At 38.7% G+C, this 14,396-nt stretch overlaps 1 protein-coding gene across 1 annotated transcript in view; it reads left to right on the top strand.

Annotated features, from left to right (window-relative positions):
* The window catches only part of LOC138195355 (testis-expressed protein 264 homolog), a 34,564-nt gene that overhangs the window by 2,084 nt on the left and 18,084 nt on the right, over positions 1 to 14,396 (top strand). The window contains exon 2 of the mRNA XM_069144695.1: positions 4,318 to 4,539. Within this exon, the coding sequence (XP_069000796.1) occupies positions 4,318 to 4,539 (222 nt within the window). The remainder of the gene's footprint in view (positions 1 to 4,317; positions 4,540 to 14,396) is intronic.

The raw sequence follows: 14,396 nt of genomic DNA, 5'->3' as shown, positions 1-14,396 counted from the left end.
TAAAAATGAACTCCGGGAAAAACTGTGTGGGAGTTCCATAAAGATCAAGAGTCAAACAGGGGAAACTTATAACACTAATGTGAATGTGACTGCAGTTGTTGTTGTCTCATTTATTGCCACCCAGATACTGCTAACAACACAATTAGCCCGTCGGATCTGTCACTCTCTGAGATGTTTTCCCACATCCTCAGTCGTTCCCTGTGTGAACTCATCCATCCTGAAATCTTAGTTCCTAGAAGCAGCAGGAAATAATATCGGCTGGATCTGTTTTCCTGATACCTAATACTGCTCACTCTCTGGGGTCTCCGAAATCATGTGCTGCTTGTTCCCACATTTTGAAGTGAGTCCAGAATGAGTGGTGTTTTTTTATTAGATTCTAGCAGACCAAGAAGGGACGAAAAAAAGAGTTACACCTTGATATGATTTGTCAAAAATGATTGCACTGTCTTACTGTAGAAGTTCAGGAGGTTCAACAAGAGTGAAAAACAGGCTTCTGAGAGATTTATTCTTTAGAAATATGCATCTGTCACACTGAATGTACAATACTGCAGGCTGTCATACCCAAACCAAACTGCTGACCTCAAGCTATAATGATCATATTCAGTGTAGAGCTTGGAAATATATGCAATAACATGCAGTCTTTAATGTCACAAGTTAAAAATTAAAAAAAACCTTGAACTGTATATTAGAACTTATGCAGCAACAAAAGCAGAAAATAAATTGTCAAAAGTTTTAATGTTCATTTAACCAGTTAAGTCATGCAATAAACTGCAATGCACCATTATAATGATTAAAGCCAGCATTTTCTGTTTCAAGCCTCTTCAATAATTCACTGCTTTTCCACTTTTGTAAACTGAACATCTTACCAACAGTTATAGACTCTTAGGTGGCCTGTAGATCTCAGAATGTTTTGGATATTTTTCAAATTGATTTATATTTTCTAGGCTCTGTTAAGAAAAGATATAATCCGCAATTAAATATACACTCGGTTGTCACTTTATTTGGTACAGCCAGTTGGACGCTAAATACTATGCCTCCACAAAGGTAAGATTCACTGCAGGGCTGTTGGTTTCCTTCAGGGACACTCAGCTCTAATATTTGCAATTATTCTGTTCCTGAAATATGCCATTTTTTAATAACCAACTTTGAAAGTATTGACTTAAGAGGCACTGCGTAAACCTGGATGCACAACAACCTGATGGAATGTAACCACAGTTTAGTGGTGGACTCTTCCCAGCTCTGCTTCAAAACCCTTTTGTTATGCTCATCCTATTTTTTTTTTTTTTTTTTTCCCAAGCTGGCAATTAGACTAGCGCTGGGTCCTAGTTCCTCTACACAGTCGCAGCTAAGTCCTGATCTAAGTTAGAATAATTGGTGTAATGATCTCAGCTCATTAGCGTCCAATCCTCAGGATGCCATTCAGTCCCTGCATTCGGAGCCTCAGAGAGTGCTCTCAGTTTGGAGGACTGGTATTTGTGTCTAAATAGTGAGCCACTGTCCACTGGTATTTGCAGTGGGGAGGATTTTCAAAAGTGCTGCTGATAAAGGATGAAGTGTCAGCACGGCTATTCTCATCCTCTGTTCTCAGTTTCCTCACTTTTACCTCCTTTAATCACTTCCTCTGGAGAAACAAAAGACCTCAGCGAGGACTTGAGTTGGTCCTGAGATGGTTGCCATGGATACAAGGCTGGAGCAGCTCTGTCTGTTTCTTTGAACAGCTAACACGTATTCTGGGCCCCGCTCACTAAACCCTTTGCGTCCACCAGCCTCTTCACAGTTTGGAGGCCACGGGGCTTCTCTGACCCAGTGTGCCCACTTCACCTCTCCACCTCTGAGTCCAACACACATCAGACGGAGGTAACGGGGGGAGAGCATGTTGTATTCTCACAAACTTGATATTTCAAGTAAGCAAATGGAGGTCAGGGATTGCAGTCCTCGAGACATAGATTTTCTAAATAACAATCTGGATGACAAGTGGAGTAGCAATGAATGTATCTGCCCATCTTCAACAACCATGTTTGTGCCACAGTATGATTAAAGCTGTGGGAATGGCAGCTGGAGGAGGGGATGGTCCGGAAATGCTGGTCTTCGCGGTGAATGATGAAATCTCTCTATTTGTCCTTTCACAAGGTCATATTAAAACTTTTAAAATGTAAGCCTTACACAATCTAAGTACAATAATACTTTGTATGCTGGTGAAGATAGTTTACACTTCTCTCCTTCCTGTTTCCTTGTGTGTTTCCTTGAGTTGGATTTTGGATCTCTTTGCTTCAGCTGAGCTGTCAGCGTATTGAAAAAACATCAAAAGACAGCACTCTTGATAAGTGCACAAGGGCAAAACAAAGACTGCCGACAGACGCTTGTGGTTTTCGATGGTGGTTATTTGTTGTGGACTTCCTACTCGGAGCCCCGTGACTGTTAATAAATCCACTTGCCTCAACACTCTCTACTGTGAGACCCCAAAACAACCAAAGCATCAAAAATATATTTATGTGTAAAACTTCCCAAATGTGCTTATATTGCTCCCATAGTAAGGTCAGGCAGAACATTAATTGGATATTTGGACCCACCTGGACATGACCATTTTTTTAAACAGTGCGTTGGCCATGTTGTCTTGTGGTTCAAACAGCCTCGCTGAAAGCCTGATTGTCGTCTTGACTTTAATGACCGTCACTGTTATTTATTCAAATTGATGAGTTGTTTATTCAGGGCTTATGAACATTTGATCACATCTCCTTCTTTGAGGCTTTACTGAATTTTCTCTTTGTAATCTCCACTCCAGAGCTCGGTGAGGTTTACCCAATCATCACTTAAATATTAGAGTGATGACATCTTATTCATAATGGCCAGGAATGAACACATTTTTACGAGTATGTTTGTTGCCTCATGCTTGACAACAATGCCATCATTTATCAGAAGAAACAAAGAGACGATAGTGCACATAATATAGGCTTGACAGTTTATCCAAAGTCACACAGAATTTAGTGTTCATTTCTCCACGACTAAAATAGAAAATCAAGGTAGAAAAATAGTAAAGTCTAGTCCATCTTATATGGTTACACAGATAATAACAATAATAGGACTCTTAAGAGGCTAAAGACTCCATGTGATGGCCCCAGTGTCAAGTAAAGCTAATGCTTTAAGGATCAGATTAAAAAAATGATTCTGAAAATTTTGAATTCATCTAAAAATAATTCTAATTCAAGAAATTGCAATGCATATAGTGTAATAGTGAAAATGAATGTGGATTACTTCACTAAATTCATAAGAAGGATATGATAGCTGTTTTTTTATTGGCCTATTGTACAAAAAAAAATGCTTTGATAAAGAATATGTGCAGATTGACCTCTTCTTGCTCTATTTCTGTGTTTGTGTTTCGATGCTTGAATGTGTGCGTGTGTGATAAATTAGCATGCTCTGCAGTGCCCCATAAACAATATGAACACCAAACTTCTACCCATCAGTGGCTCTGCATGTTGAGGAATAGAGGAGAGAGGAAAAAAATCCTTCTCAGACACACTGCCTGGGCTTGGAGCATATAGAATTGATAGGTTTATGAACAAATTGGACGATTTTTGCCTATTTATTACACCAGCCTTCAGTGGCGCTCAGCTCGGCACAGTGGGGAGAAAGTCCCGGGAGTCTCAGGAGTATTCATTTGTAAAGTCTCCCTTTCTGTCTTTTTTTTTTTAATGGGCAACAGGGTGCTCACAATGGAGGAAGGAGCAATAATTGCTGGCTGCCATATGCGCCAATTAGAGCTCAGATTAATGAGCATATTTTCTCTTACACTTTGGCACCTGGCTAACATCATAAGAAGACATTTGTTTTACTAACATCACATTGGTTTTTTTGTTGGTTTGTTTCTGAAGTATGCTGTGCAGTGCTCAAACAGCCTTACAATCATTTTCATACCCTCCTCAGGCTTTAGACATGGGTACGTAGGAGATGTCGATGGTTGTTGGCCTTTTTTGAGTATTGTGTTTTGTTTTGTTTTGTTTTTGCGCCACGATTCGATGGCATGAGTGTGTTTGTGCAATTAGTGTCTTTAGAAAATAACCTCTAATGAACATTAGGAGCTGTTCTAAAATTGACAGATAACATTATTATACAGCATTTATCTGTCTCAGTGCTGCTGCATCATATTAAAGGCTGTAAATAATTTAGCATTTGGAATTATTGCAATGAGAAAAAGGGAGTACGGTCAAATGCTGATAATAGTGAGTGTGAGAACCTCCCTATCTTATTTATCTTGCTGTGTACATTGTATTTGATCATGCATCTGTAGTTATTACTTCATTTGGTCCTTGTTTCTAGGTGCCTGGACCACTTTGCCGCTGTGCTGTCGGCAGCATTCTGAGCGAAGGAGAAAACAAGGCTGATGAGGGGCTTCGAAAGCGTTACGAGACATTTGGCTTTAATGTCTTTTCCTTTCCCGAAGTCACACATGTGGTCACTACCTCGTTCCCGCACAGGACGTTTTTGTCCATTCTCCTGAGTTTAAGAAGAGTCTACCCACGGCTACAGAACTACATCAAGGTATTCTGCCTTTGGCACTCTACAAACACTATCCCCTGAATTCTGTGTTATTTAATATAGTGTTTGAAAGATTTGTTTTGTTTTTTTATTTGAAATTAATATAAAAATATTGTTTTCATTCAAATAACAAGAAAAAGCAAATACTTCACTCAGGAAAATATGATATATGATGCTAATTATGTGCATAAAATAGGAAATATGGTATACTTTACATAGGCCTACCGTACACATGACTGTCACCCATGCAGTGACAGATGTTTTCTGTTCATCTATATGTAAAAGCCCAGGTGTACATGTGAACACTGTGTTATTCAAGAACTCAATGTGTGTATGCAGGACAACAGACGTAATCACTGTACATTAGAGTCAAGCATCCTCACATAACAAGCATCACCAGCAGTAAGCCCATCACGTACGTGTCCCACGGGCCTCAGTGCTCTCACAAATTGTCTTGACTGCACATTGAGTCAGCTCACAAATCGCAATTAAGGCTAAAAAAAAACAACCCCACAGCATATAGATATTGACAATCGATATATTGAGCTTTCTATTTTGACTTTTAAAAGATATTTCGACATCTTTTACATTTACATGTTTTCTGAATGACATTTCACACGGGAAGTGGGAAAGACAGGAATAAATTGCCGTTATGAGCCACCATCTGTATGTCTATTTCAGTGATAGGAAAACGGTAAGGGAGATGCGCAGGTGTATGTGACAGAATGAATCATCGCTAAGTGTGAGGTTAGTTTACGTCAAGCAGTAGCAAGTAAATGATCAATATCTAACCCCCTAGTCATCACATGCACTTCTGAGTCGTACCGTGTGTTTTCAGGCAGCACAAAGTGAAAATGTATTTTGTGAAAAGTTGAGCACGTCAAATCTTTTCATCACACTCCCTTAAGCCTTCTTTGCGGCATCCCCCCGGAGTGTTGGAGACGTGTGTTAGATAGTTCAGCTGGAACAGATTTGTTGGGAGGGAAATAGAGACCGAGAGTGAACTTGAAGACAAAGGAGAGGAAAGATAGAAAGAAAACAATTTGAGCTCCTTTTAGCACTTAACAATGAATGATCTCACAGAGTGCTGCTCGAGGGATGCTGGGAAAGTGAGTCATTGTGATGTGCAGAGAGTTTTGTGAAGATGGTTTAATTGCAAAGTGTGCTAAAACAGGTGGCAACACCACAGGTTGTCTCAATCACTCTGTGTCTGCATGGAGGAATGTGTTTGTGTGTCCTGTCTGGTTGCTTCTACCATCTGCTTGGACGCTGTTTAAGCCTGGCTCTGCTCCAGTGGCACTTAGCCTATCTGTGAGGTCAGCATACACACTCTGGCTGTAGCTTGTTTTATTTGTATCGCTCCATATAATGGGAAGCCTAGTTGCATTTTATAATTAATGAACCCTCTTGCAAAATTTGCAACATAAATACAGATGCTTGTTGAATCAGATAAAATGAATGACCATATTTTAATGGTCTTTGATGCACCATTGATATCCTCACATTATGATGCATAGATTTATATTTTATAGGAGTAAAGGATTTTCTCCAGAGGAACCCAAGTTTATTTACCGAACTAAAATAACACCTGATATAAATTGTACACTCCAGAAAATCATAATCTACATGTTTTGATGATACTGTTATGTAAACGCCTTCATTCATGTCTGTGGACGTTTTGATTTTGTAGTTATGTATATTGTTTGGAAACTGTACTGTAATGTGTTAATTGTACCAACCATCACTGGTTCTGTCTGTAATGTTTCATGTGGGCGTTTTTCCGTCCTCATCCATTATTGCCCCCTGCAGCTATTATTGTAATGCAACAACGGAAAAAAAATCCTAGACCTACGTCCATATTGATCTTTTCTGGAAGAGGGCAGACTTAGAAGGCAGAATAAATATGTTTTTATGAATATATACAAGTCCTCTGTCTGTATGTTGGAAGGACACCTCTAAAGTGTGAATTTGTTTCCTTGTAATTTAGTGGCTGGATAAGTTTTGGACTCAGAAAAAACCTGTTCAGAGAGTCCTGGATCTGGGAATGCCTGGCATTAGACAACCCAATTCAACCATTGCCATAGAATCCACAGAGAAATTAAATGATATATACTATATGCTATATAGTATAGTATATAGTATATAGTATATACTATATACTATATTAAATACAGCAGTGTTTTCTCGAATGTCAGTGCAGCAGGAAAGTTGTTATTTCCTCATGGTCTCAAATCCCACTCTAAAACACTTGAGTCACTTTTGTAGTAACAATTCACATTAAAATTCAGTTCTTGCTTCTTGCAGTATCCAAAATTTTATTTCCTCGAATAGATTGATCTGCTTGTATCACAGAATTCAGTCAGAATGCATTTCTACAATTTGAAACGTCTTTGTATGGAAGTAACTGCTAAGCAGTTTAAGGAGTTGAAGTGGATTTTAAGAAGCTGAAGAGAGCTGAAGCATCAGTGGAAGTTAAAATGTAAGCATTAAAACTGTTGTTGGAGTCCAGGTTTCAGTGTCATTGAATGTGTTTTGAAGTTACTTAGAAGATCTGTACACACTGGGGACTTTTCATTTAGTTTTTGTCATGGGTACTTTGAAAAGGCTTAGGTGGATTTTTTTTAGCTTTTACTCCACAATAAAAGCATCAACCAATCATTTTGTGGAAGTGGAGCGAACGTCACATCACAACTCCACAACAAGGCTGTCAGGATAGTAAGTAATTCATGTAGTTTACTTTTGGATGTTGTAGAGTTGATCGTAAGCAGCCAACAATGCTACAGCATGTTTATACTAAAAACTCCTCTTCTTTTGTTGAGGGAGGAGGAGCATGACGCAATCTTCATCACTGGATAATAATAAATATATTTTTTTTTTTTTCTGAAGAATGAGCTGACGTGAACCTATCAAAAAAAATTTTTAAACAACTGTTGCAAATTGCTGCCGGTATGAATTGTTATGATGCAAAGTATTTGCGGGAGAGGATTTGACATTTTCATGTCATTTATTTCTATTTTAAAGGCAAATGTCCAGTAAAGGTTATTAACCAATTCTAATAATTACTTTGTTATTATTTGTAGTCAAATATACAGCTCACATCCAACAGAGGCAGCTGAACAGGTTTTTTTTTTTTTTTCGTTTTTTTTTTCTTTTTTTGTGAATAAAGTATGCTGTTGATAGCTGACACTTTGAATATCCCAAGTGGTGAGACCTTTTCAAACAAGCTCATCAGCATTTAGCATGCCTGGCTTGTCATGGCAGAATGAATTCTGTCTGTCAGACACTTTGAGTCGCTGCCCCATGGTCAGGCTTGATATTTGCCCAGTCAGACCATCGATCGGCCCCAGTGTTTTTTGTCTGTGCCTTGGCTTTTCAGCATCGGCCTACATCACAGATGCCTTGGCATCTTGAGATTTGGTTTGGCCACGGTGGCCAGGCCTTCAGACTGGATTGGGGACTGGAGTGTGTGGATAATACTGCTGACATTCACGGAGATCTAAAGGTTCGTGAAAGGCAGACGATGGAACATTTGTTTGCTTGAGGGCACTGAAGTTTCTTGCCAGCATCGAGGCTCTGTGCTGAATATAAAGGAAGTTTACATGAGCTCCGTAGAAATCGCATTGGTAAAGTGATCATGAAGTCTCCCTTAGCCCAGTTAGAAAATGAAGCCTCAGTTTTTGGGACATAAGGTGCTGCTTCTTGCAATTCTTATTCTTGTCATCTGCATGAGTGAGTGACTCAAAGCAGTGCACAGATGCAGGTCTGCAGGGTCTGTAACGTGACGTACATTCAGAAAGGTCAGAAAAGGTTGTGAGGTTTATATTCTGGACAAGTGTCAGTGTCGTGCTGGAAGATGTCGTGGGGTTGTGGGGTGAGTTATCTTTGAACATATTAAATTACATGTACATTGGTATAAATTAAATGGCAAATAAAGGATACAAATTAATTGCTTGTGCAAGCTTTAAACAAACAACACATATCAATAATAAACAGAATTATTCACTTTATGCACATTTTCTATACATGTTGTACATAATAGTTACTACTGCATTGTTTACATTCTTATAGTATAAGTTTTGAGCACATAATAATTTTCCATCTTTTCTTATCTTATGATGATGTGATTTACAGACCTATGCAGTGATAAACAATTATATGTATAACAATTGAAATACTCTATTACCGATGACAATTGTAGTTGTTACTTTACCCATCAGTGTCATCACATAGGATAAAAATCTATTTGTTCTCCTACAGAAACATGATACATCATCTTAATACACCACAGTTAGCAGTAGAGCTTACTCAATATAGCAGTTTTTGGTCCAAGATCCGCAGCATGGAACATAGCTTGGACAGAAATCCGTACGATTCCTCTCACTAGGGAAGATACTGTAGGTACTAGTGGTCAGCTTTTTGATAAATGCTGAAGGCTCCCTGCCCAAAAAGATAAAATACATTAGTGCTGTTTTCATTCTTTATCCCCCTTCAGTCTATCTGTTCTAATGCTGTTTGAACAGTTTGTGTGTATCACACCCATGAATACCCCAGCTGTCCTATCCCTCTTTCATATCCTTTTTTTTTTTTTTCTAATTCCCTCCTGATATCTTTTAATCACAAACATCTGACATTGTTTGGAGTTAAAATTATGTGAAGTAAGTGAGGAGTTGTTAAAAACGAAATGAAATGCTTATGCTCTTTGTGCAATGCAAACGTTATCGAAACGTTTGTGATAGATTAGTTCAGGATAAGACCTTCTAAAAGCGAGCATTGTATTTTCTCATGTAGATAAAATGTAGTTTTTGATGCAATGTAGCTAAATCAGTATCTCATGCAATTGGATTTGATTTTTTACCAATTACTTCTATTCATGTGCTAAGTCAATGGGACGCTTTTATCAAGTATGTTGCATCACGACCCTGCGAGCTAACTCTTCCCTCAGGAGCCTCTGTGGAGTTTGCCCGTTAAATGTTCAAACATGACTTTCATCCAGCAGCTGGGAATCTACTGTCGGTGTTTAATGTCACATCTACATATGATTGATCTGATTTAAACTTTATTTGCTGTTGCACTGTCACCCTGAATTAAGAATTAAGATCAGGCAGTAGGGTGCGATTACAGTTTAAGAAGGGGCGATATTTTAAAATATTGGACAAATTGTTTTGTGCCAGCAACCATCTTATCAATCTCGTATTGTGTAAAAAGTTGAGCAATACTTCAAAATGCGATACACAGCTCTAACGGCACATATGGTGTTGTCTTATTGGCTGTTGGCTGCAGAAGGAACACAAAAACCCAAATCCCGAAGGAAAAGAAGAAAAATGTTCAGGTTTTTAGAAATATACGGAAACTGGTGTGGATCAAAATCTAAATGTATTTCTTTCATTCAGAAACAACCTGGAAGTACTTTGAAATCACCCTCTAGTGTGGAAGCTGCTGCTGACATGTTTGTGATTGGACGATTTACCAAAGCAGAGTCCAGAAGTCTTTCACAAATGGTATTATTTGTAGCTCTGTTAGGACAACATATTGCATTTTTAAAACTCTTTTCGGACACCTGGTCAGTTCATATATCTCTGTTATTGCTCTGCTGTATAAAAGAAAAGAAAATAAAAACACACACATACCCGCACACTCATTCTGTCGACTAAAATATTCTTACAATTTGGCTGTGTCCTTTGTTGAGATAGACATGCAAATTAAATGAATTTGCTCCAGTATCCTCTTGAGGGATTTTCTGAAAAGCAATCCAAGAGGCAATTTTGAACCATTCAAGTATGAGTTTGACAACAGTGTGGGGGCACCTAACCAAGGTGTAGAGGTTTGAGAATGAGCTAAAGCCAATGGGAAAGATAAAAAAGAGGCTTAGGACTTAACGGCTTTATTCAGACAGTCCTTGTTCATTTGTCAGGGGTGAATAAGTCTGTGTAAAGAGTGTTGTTGCTTGAGTGACACCTGAATTGTTCATACTGGCAGTGACTATTGTCACTCATTATGCCCTCAGACCCTTTGAACCATTTTCCCCCCCTCGGGGCTTTGAAATGAAATGTAGACTTTAAAGGGCTGTAGAGATACTATGTTCCATCATCCTCGTCTTTATGTGAAGCAATAGGACTCTGAAAAGACTGGTACACTATTGAGGAAACACTATTTTATTTATACTATTTTGACATTTAAAATAACCTGTGACAAAGCGAAAGAGAAATATTAGGGGTTTATTAGATGTGGTTAAAGAAGTAAAAGAAATAAAGGGAAAGTAAATTGCTTGGGAAAGGAGGGTTGAAGGCCTTTGATGGAGCGGAATCCTCCATAATTGCATAGATTGCTGTTATTAACACACAAGCTACAGGAAACGGTCGAAAGTCACTATACCCTTAATTACACATTCTGTGTCACTGCTGAGTCTCAGTGTTGGCTTTGCAGTACTTGAGTCATGCATTAAGTATTGAACAGAGAAACATAATGAGATGGCATTTTCAAGCCAAAAGTCACTTTTTTCTAAGAACCAAATTATTAGTGAAACTCCAATAATTGCTAACTGTGACATCACTTGAGGCAACATTGGCAGGGAGTTAATTTGGCATTTGAAATTGAAAAAAGAAAAGGATTCTTAAAGTGTTGAGAGCCCTTCCCTTTTCTGCACACTTTATTGTGCAGTTTATGGAATCAATATCTTTCTATGTAACGATGATTATTTCCTGCCTACTGTTCGTCCATGTTCTGTACTGTTCTGTACTGTTCGTGATTAATAATTCATCTATCTAATTTTGAAAAACTCACATTGTCAAATTGAAAACACATTTTTAGATGTTTTTGCAAATCATGTCATCAATCAATCAATCAATATAAATTGATATATTATTCTAATTTGCAGAAGTTTACTTTTACTGTTGAAGTTTAAATTGTGTTCAGGTGCATCCTGTTTGCTTAATTTGAATTTGATTGGAGTCCACATGTGGCCAAATTAATTGATTGTCTTTTACAAAGACACAGCTGCTTGTGTATTCAGGCAGCTGTAGGGAATTGGAAAAGTTATTATTTGGGAATGTCCTACCTCCAAGTTGAGAGCGTTCACGCGAGGACAACAAACAGGAAACACAGCCGTCCCCTGAAAGTCGGCTTTATCTCTGCTGTCGGAATACAAAAAATTGCTGAACTGCCTTGTCATCATCCTTGTAAATCAACAAAGGTATGAAATGGAGCTCAGGAGGTTAACATTATATGTGTAATACATTTCAAAATTGATGGACTGCCGTTTTTTTGTATTTAACCTTTAATACGGCTATCTAACTAGCTAGGCCTAGGTTGACCAAGTCTGGCTATTTTACCTTATTTTCATCTTATTTGTGCACAAAGAAAGTCTAATTCTTGCCTTTCACCACAAACACTGCCCTGTAGAGTGATGTCAACCTACTTCTCAGGGTTCTCAAAGACCTCTCAATTACCTACTGGAGTACCCTGAGTTTGTCAGGTGTTCAGGTGTTTCTCTGAAGTTGGAATTTTCCCACCTCATGCTTATGAATGCAGAATGTGTAAATGTGTAAGGTCTTACAGTTCCCATTGAGTGTTCCCAAGGGCCCAGTGGCCTGAATAATTGTGAAATTAAAGAAGTTTGAAACCACCAGGAGTTTTTCCAGAGTTTCCTGTCTGACCAAACTGGGTTACGGTAAAAGAGGGCCCTGGTCAGGGACGAGATCAAGAACCAAGGAAGGTCACTCGTACAAAGCTTTAGAAGTCCTCTGCAGAGATGTGAGAACCTTAAAGAAGGAAGACCATCTCAACAGCTCTCCATCAAGCCAACTGTTATGGTGGAGCTGCTACACAGAAGACAATTTTCAGTAAAAGGCATATGAGTCCATGGTACCCGAGACTGGTGATGGTTACTTTCAGCACAAAAATAGCTAAAAGCATATAGCCAAGACAACACTGGAACAACTTCAAGACAAGTCTCATTGAGTGGCCCAGTCAAAACTCTGACTTAAGCCCATTGAACATCTGTACACAGATTTGAAGATGGCAGTTAAAAGGTACTTCCTAACTGACAAACTAACTCAAAGTTGAGAGGACCTGCCAGGACAAATGGGATAAACTGCCCAAATTCAGGTGAGCAAAGTTTGTAGGGACCTGACCAGGACTCAAAGCTGTAACTGCTGCTAATTTTTACTTACCAACCCACATTACAAATTTTTAGTAAGCCTGAAAAGACGATTTTACTTGGTCATTATGGATTATTCAGTGTAGATTGATGGGCAAAATGGTAATTTTGTCAATTTTAAATTAAATTTACAACACAAGTGTGAAAAATGTGACTGGTTCTGAATATTCTTTGAATCCACTATAAAGAATTGAGCTCCCTAGAACTAGTGGCTACATTAGCTGTTAGGGCCATGTCTTGTAAAATTTGCAACAATCAAGCTATGACTTGAAACGTTAGCTCATCGTTTCTCTAATCAACTAATTAAAATAAACATCATACTTGAATGCCCTCTATGAACATGAGATAGGACTGTAGAAGTTGCAAATTTATGCAATCCACTTGTTAGCAATGCTTGCAAATTGCTTTTGTGAAACAAGCCCCCACTGATTTGTTTGTAGTTGGGTTACCTATTTGGTTATGGTGGCATGTGGATTAAAGAGGAAAAACATTTTTCTGCTGATCCTATTCTAATTTTTTTTAATCTGTCCATTTTGAGTCCAGTGCTGCAACAGTGGAGTACTCTTTTCATGTCAGCGTGAAAGGCTTAATTAGTTCCATTTTCAAATTTCTGTTTTTCTGTTCAGAAAAATTGCAGTGTTCTTTGGTAGTAAGAAAGAAGACGTGGTCTTATGGTCACGTTATCTGTAAGACAGACCATCTGTATTTCCTGCAGCATATGTAAGTATGCTGTAAATATCAACCGTCGGGTGAACATTGCCTTTGAAGTCATTTTAATTTTCAGAGTTTGTTGTGTCCCTGCAGCATTTAGCCCCAAAATATGTCTTAATTCTCAATTCAGAAAATTTGACTGATGGATGTTTTTTTTCTGATCTATTTGCTACATTCCTTCCGCTGCTGCAAGCCTTATTCAAGAGAAATGTGCTACATATGTCTTCATGTTCACTGAATCATGTCGACAGCAATCTGAACTCAAACACGCCTCAGCAAATATGACCAAAATGACCCTGAAAAGACAACTGGACTGAAAATGGAACAATTCTATTCGCTTGTACTTTTATTAGCACTTGCACACCAGACTCAGTTCCATCGCTGAATGTCCGGTGTATACAAAGGGCATCAAAAAGTTCAGAGACTGTTCCTTTTCCACACGAATACAACGCTACACAATGTTGAGCATGGAGCACAGGGAAGCAATAACTTTTGTGTGCAAGTTGCATTGCCAAATTCGCATCAGCAACTGAGTTACACACATTTTTGTGTATGTGGACATTTGCAATTTGGCAATGGTCCTGAAACTTGAGCAGAGAGCGCACACTTGAGAAATCTGCAACGGAGATCCTTGACGTGCTTAAAAAAAAAATCTAAAGCAATGAAACAACGGGCTGGGTGAAGTTTTTTTTAACTGGCATTTCAAGAGGGGCAGAACGTCACTGTCCAAGACCGAAGAAGACGTGTCGGGTCAGGAGGGCAATGTGGACCATGGATTCATCCCCAACGGTCAGACTGTCAACACTGAGTTCTACTGTGGCGTTTTGAGGCGTCTAAAGGAAAACATTCGGTGAAAATCACCTGATTTGTGGAGTGATGGCACTTGAGGTCTCCAACATGATAACGGTGCATTTAAAACGTGAACGTTTTTTTCGCCGACAACAACACAATAATTACTTTCTGCCACTACTGGACAGATTTTGCTCCCTGTAAC

Source organism: Embiotoca jacksoni, unplaced genomic scaffold (genome assembly GCF_022577435.1).
Source record: "Embiotoca jacksoni isolate LCO1_2020_lvr unplaced genomic scaffold, fEmbJac1.0.p SCAF_1, whole genome shotgun sequence".
In the NCBI taxonomy this organism is placed as follows: domain Eukaryota; kingdom Metazoa; phylum Chordata; class Actinopteri; family Embiotocidae; genus Embiotoca; species Embiotoca jacksoni.
This window is presented reverse-complemented; position numbering and strand designations above follow the sequence as displayed.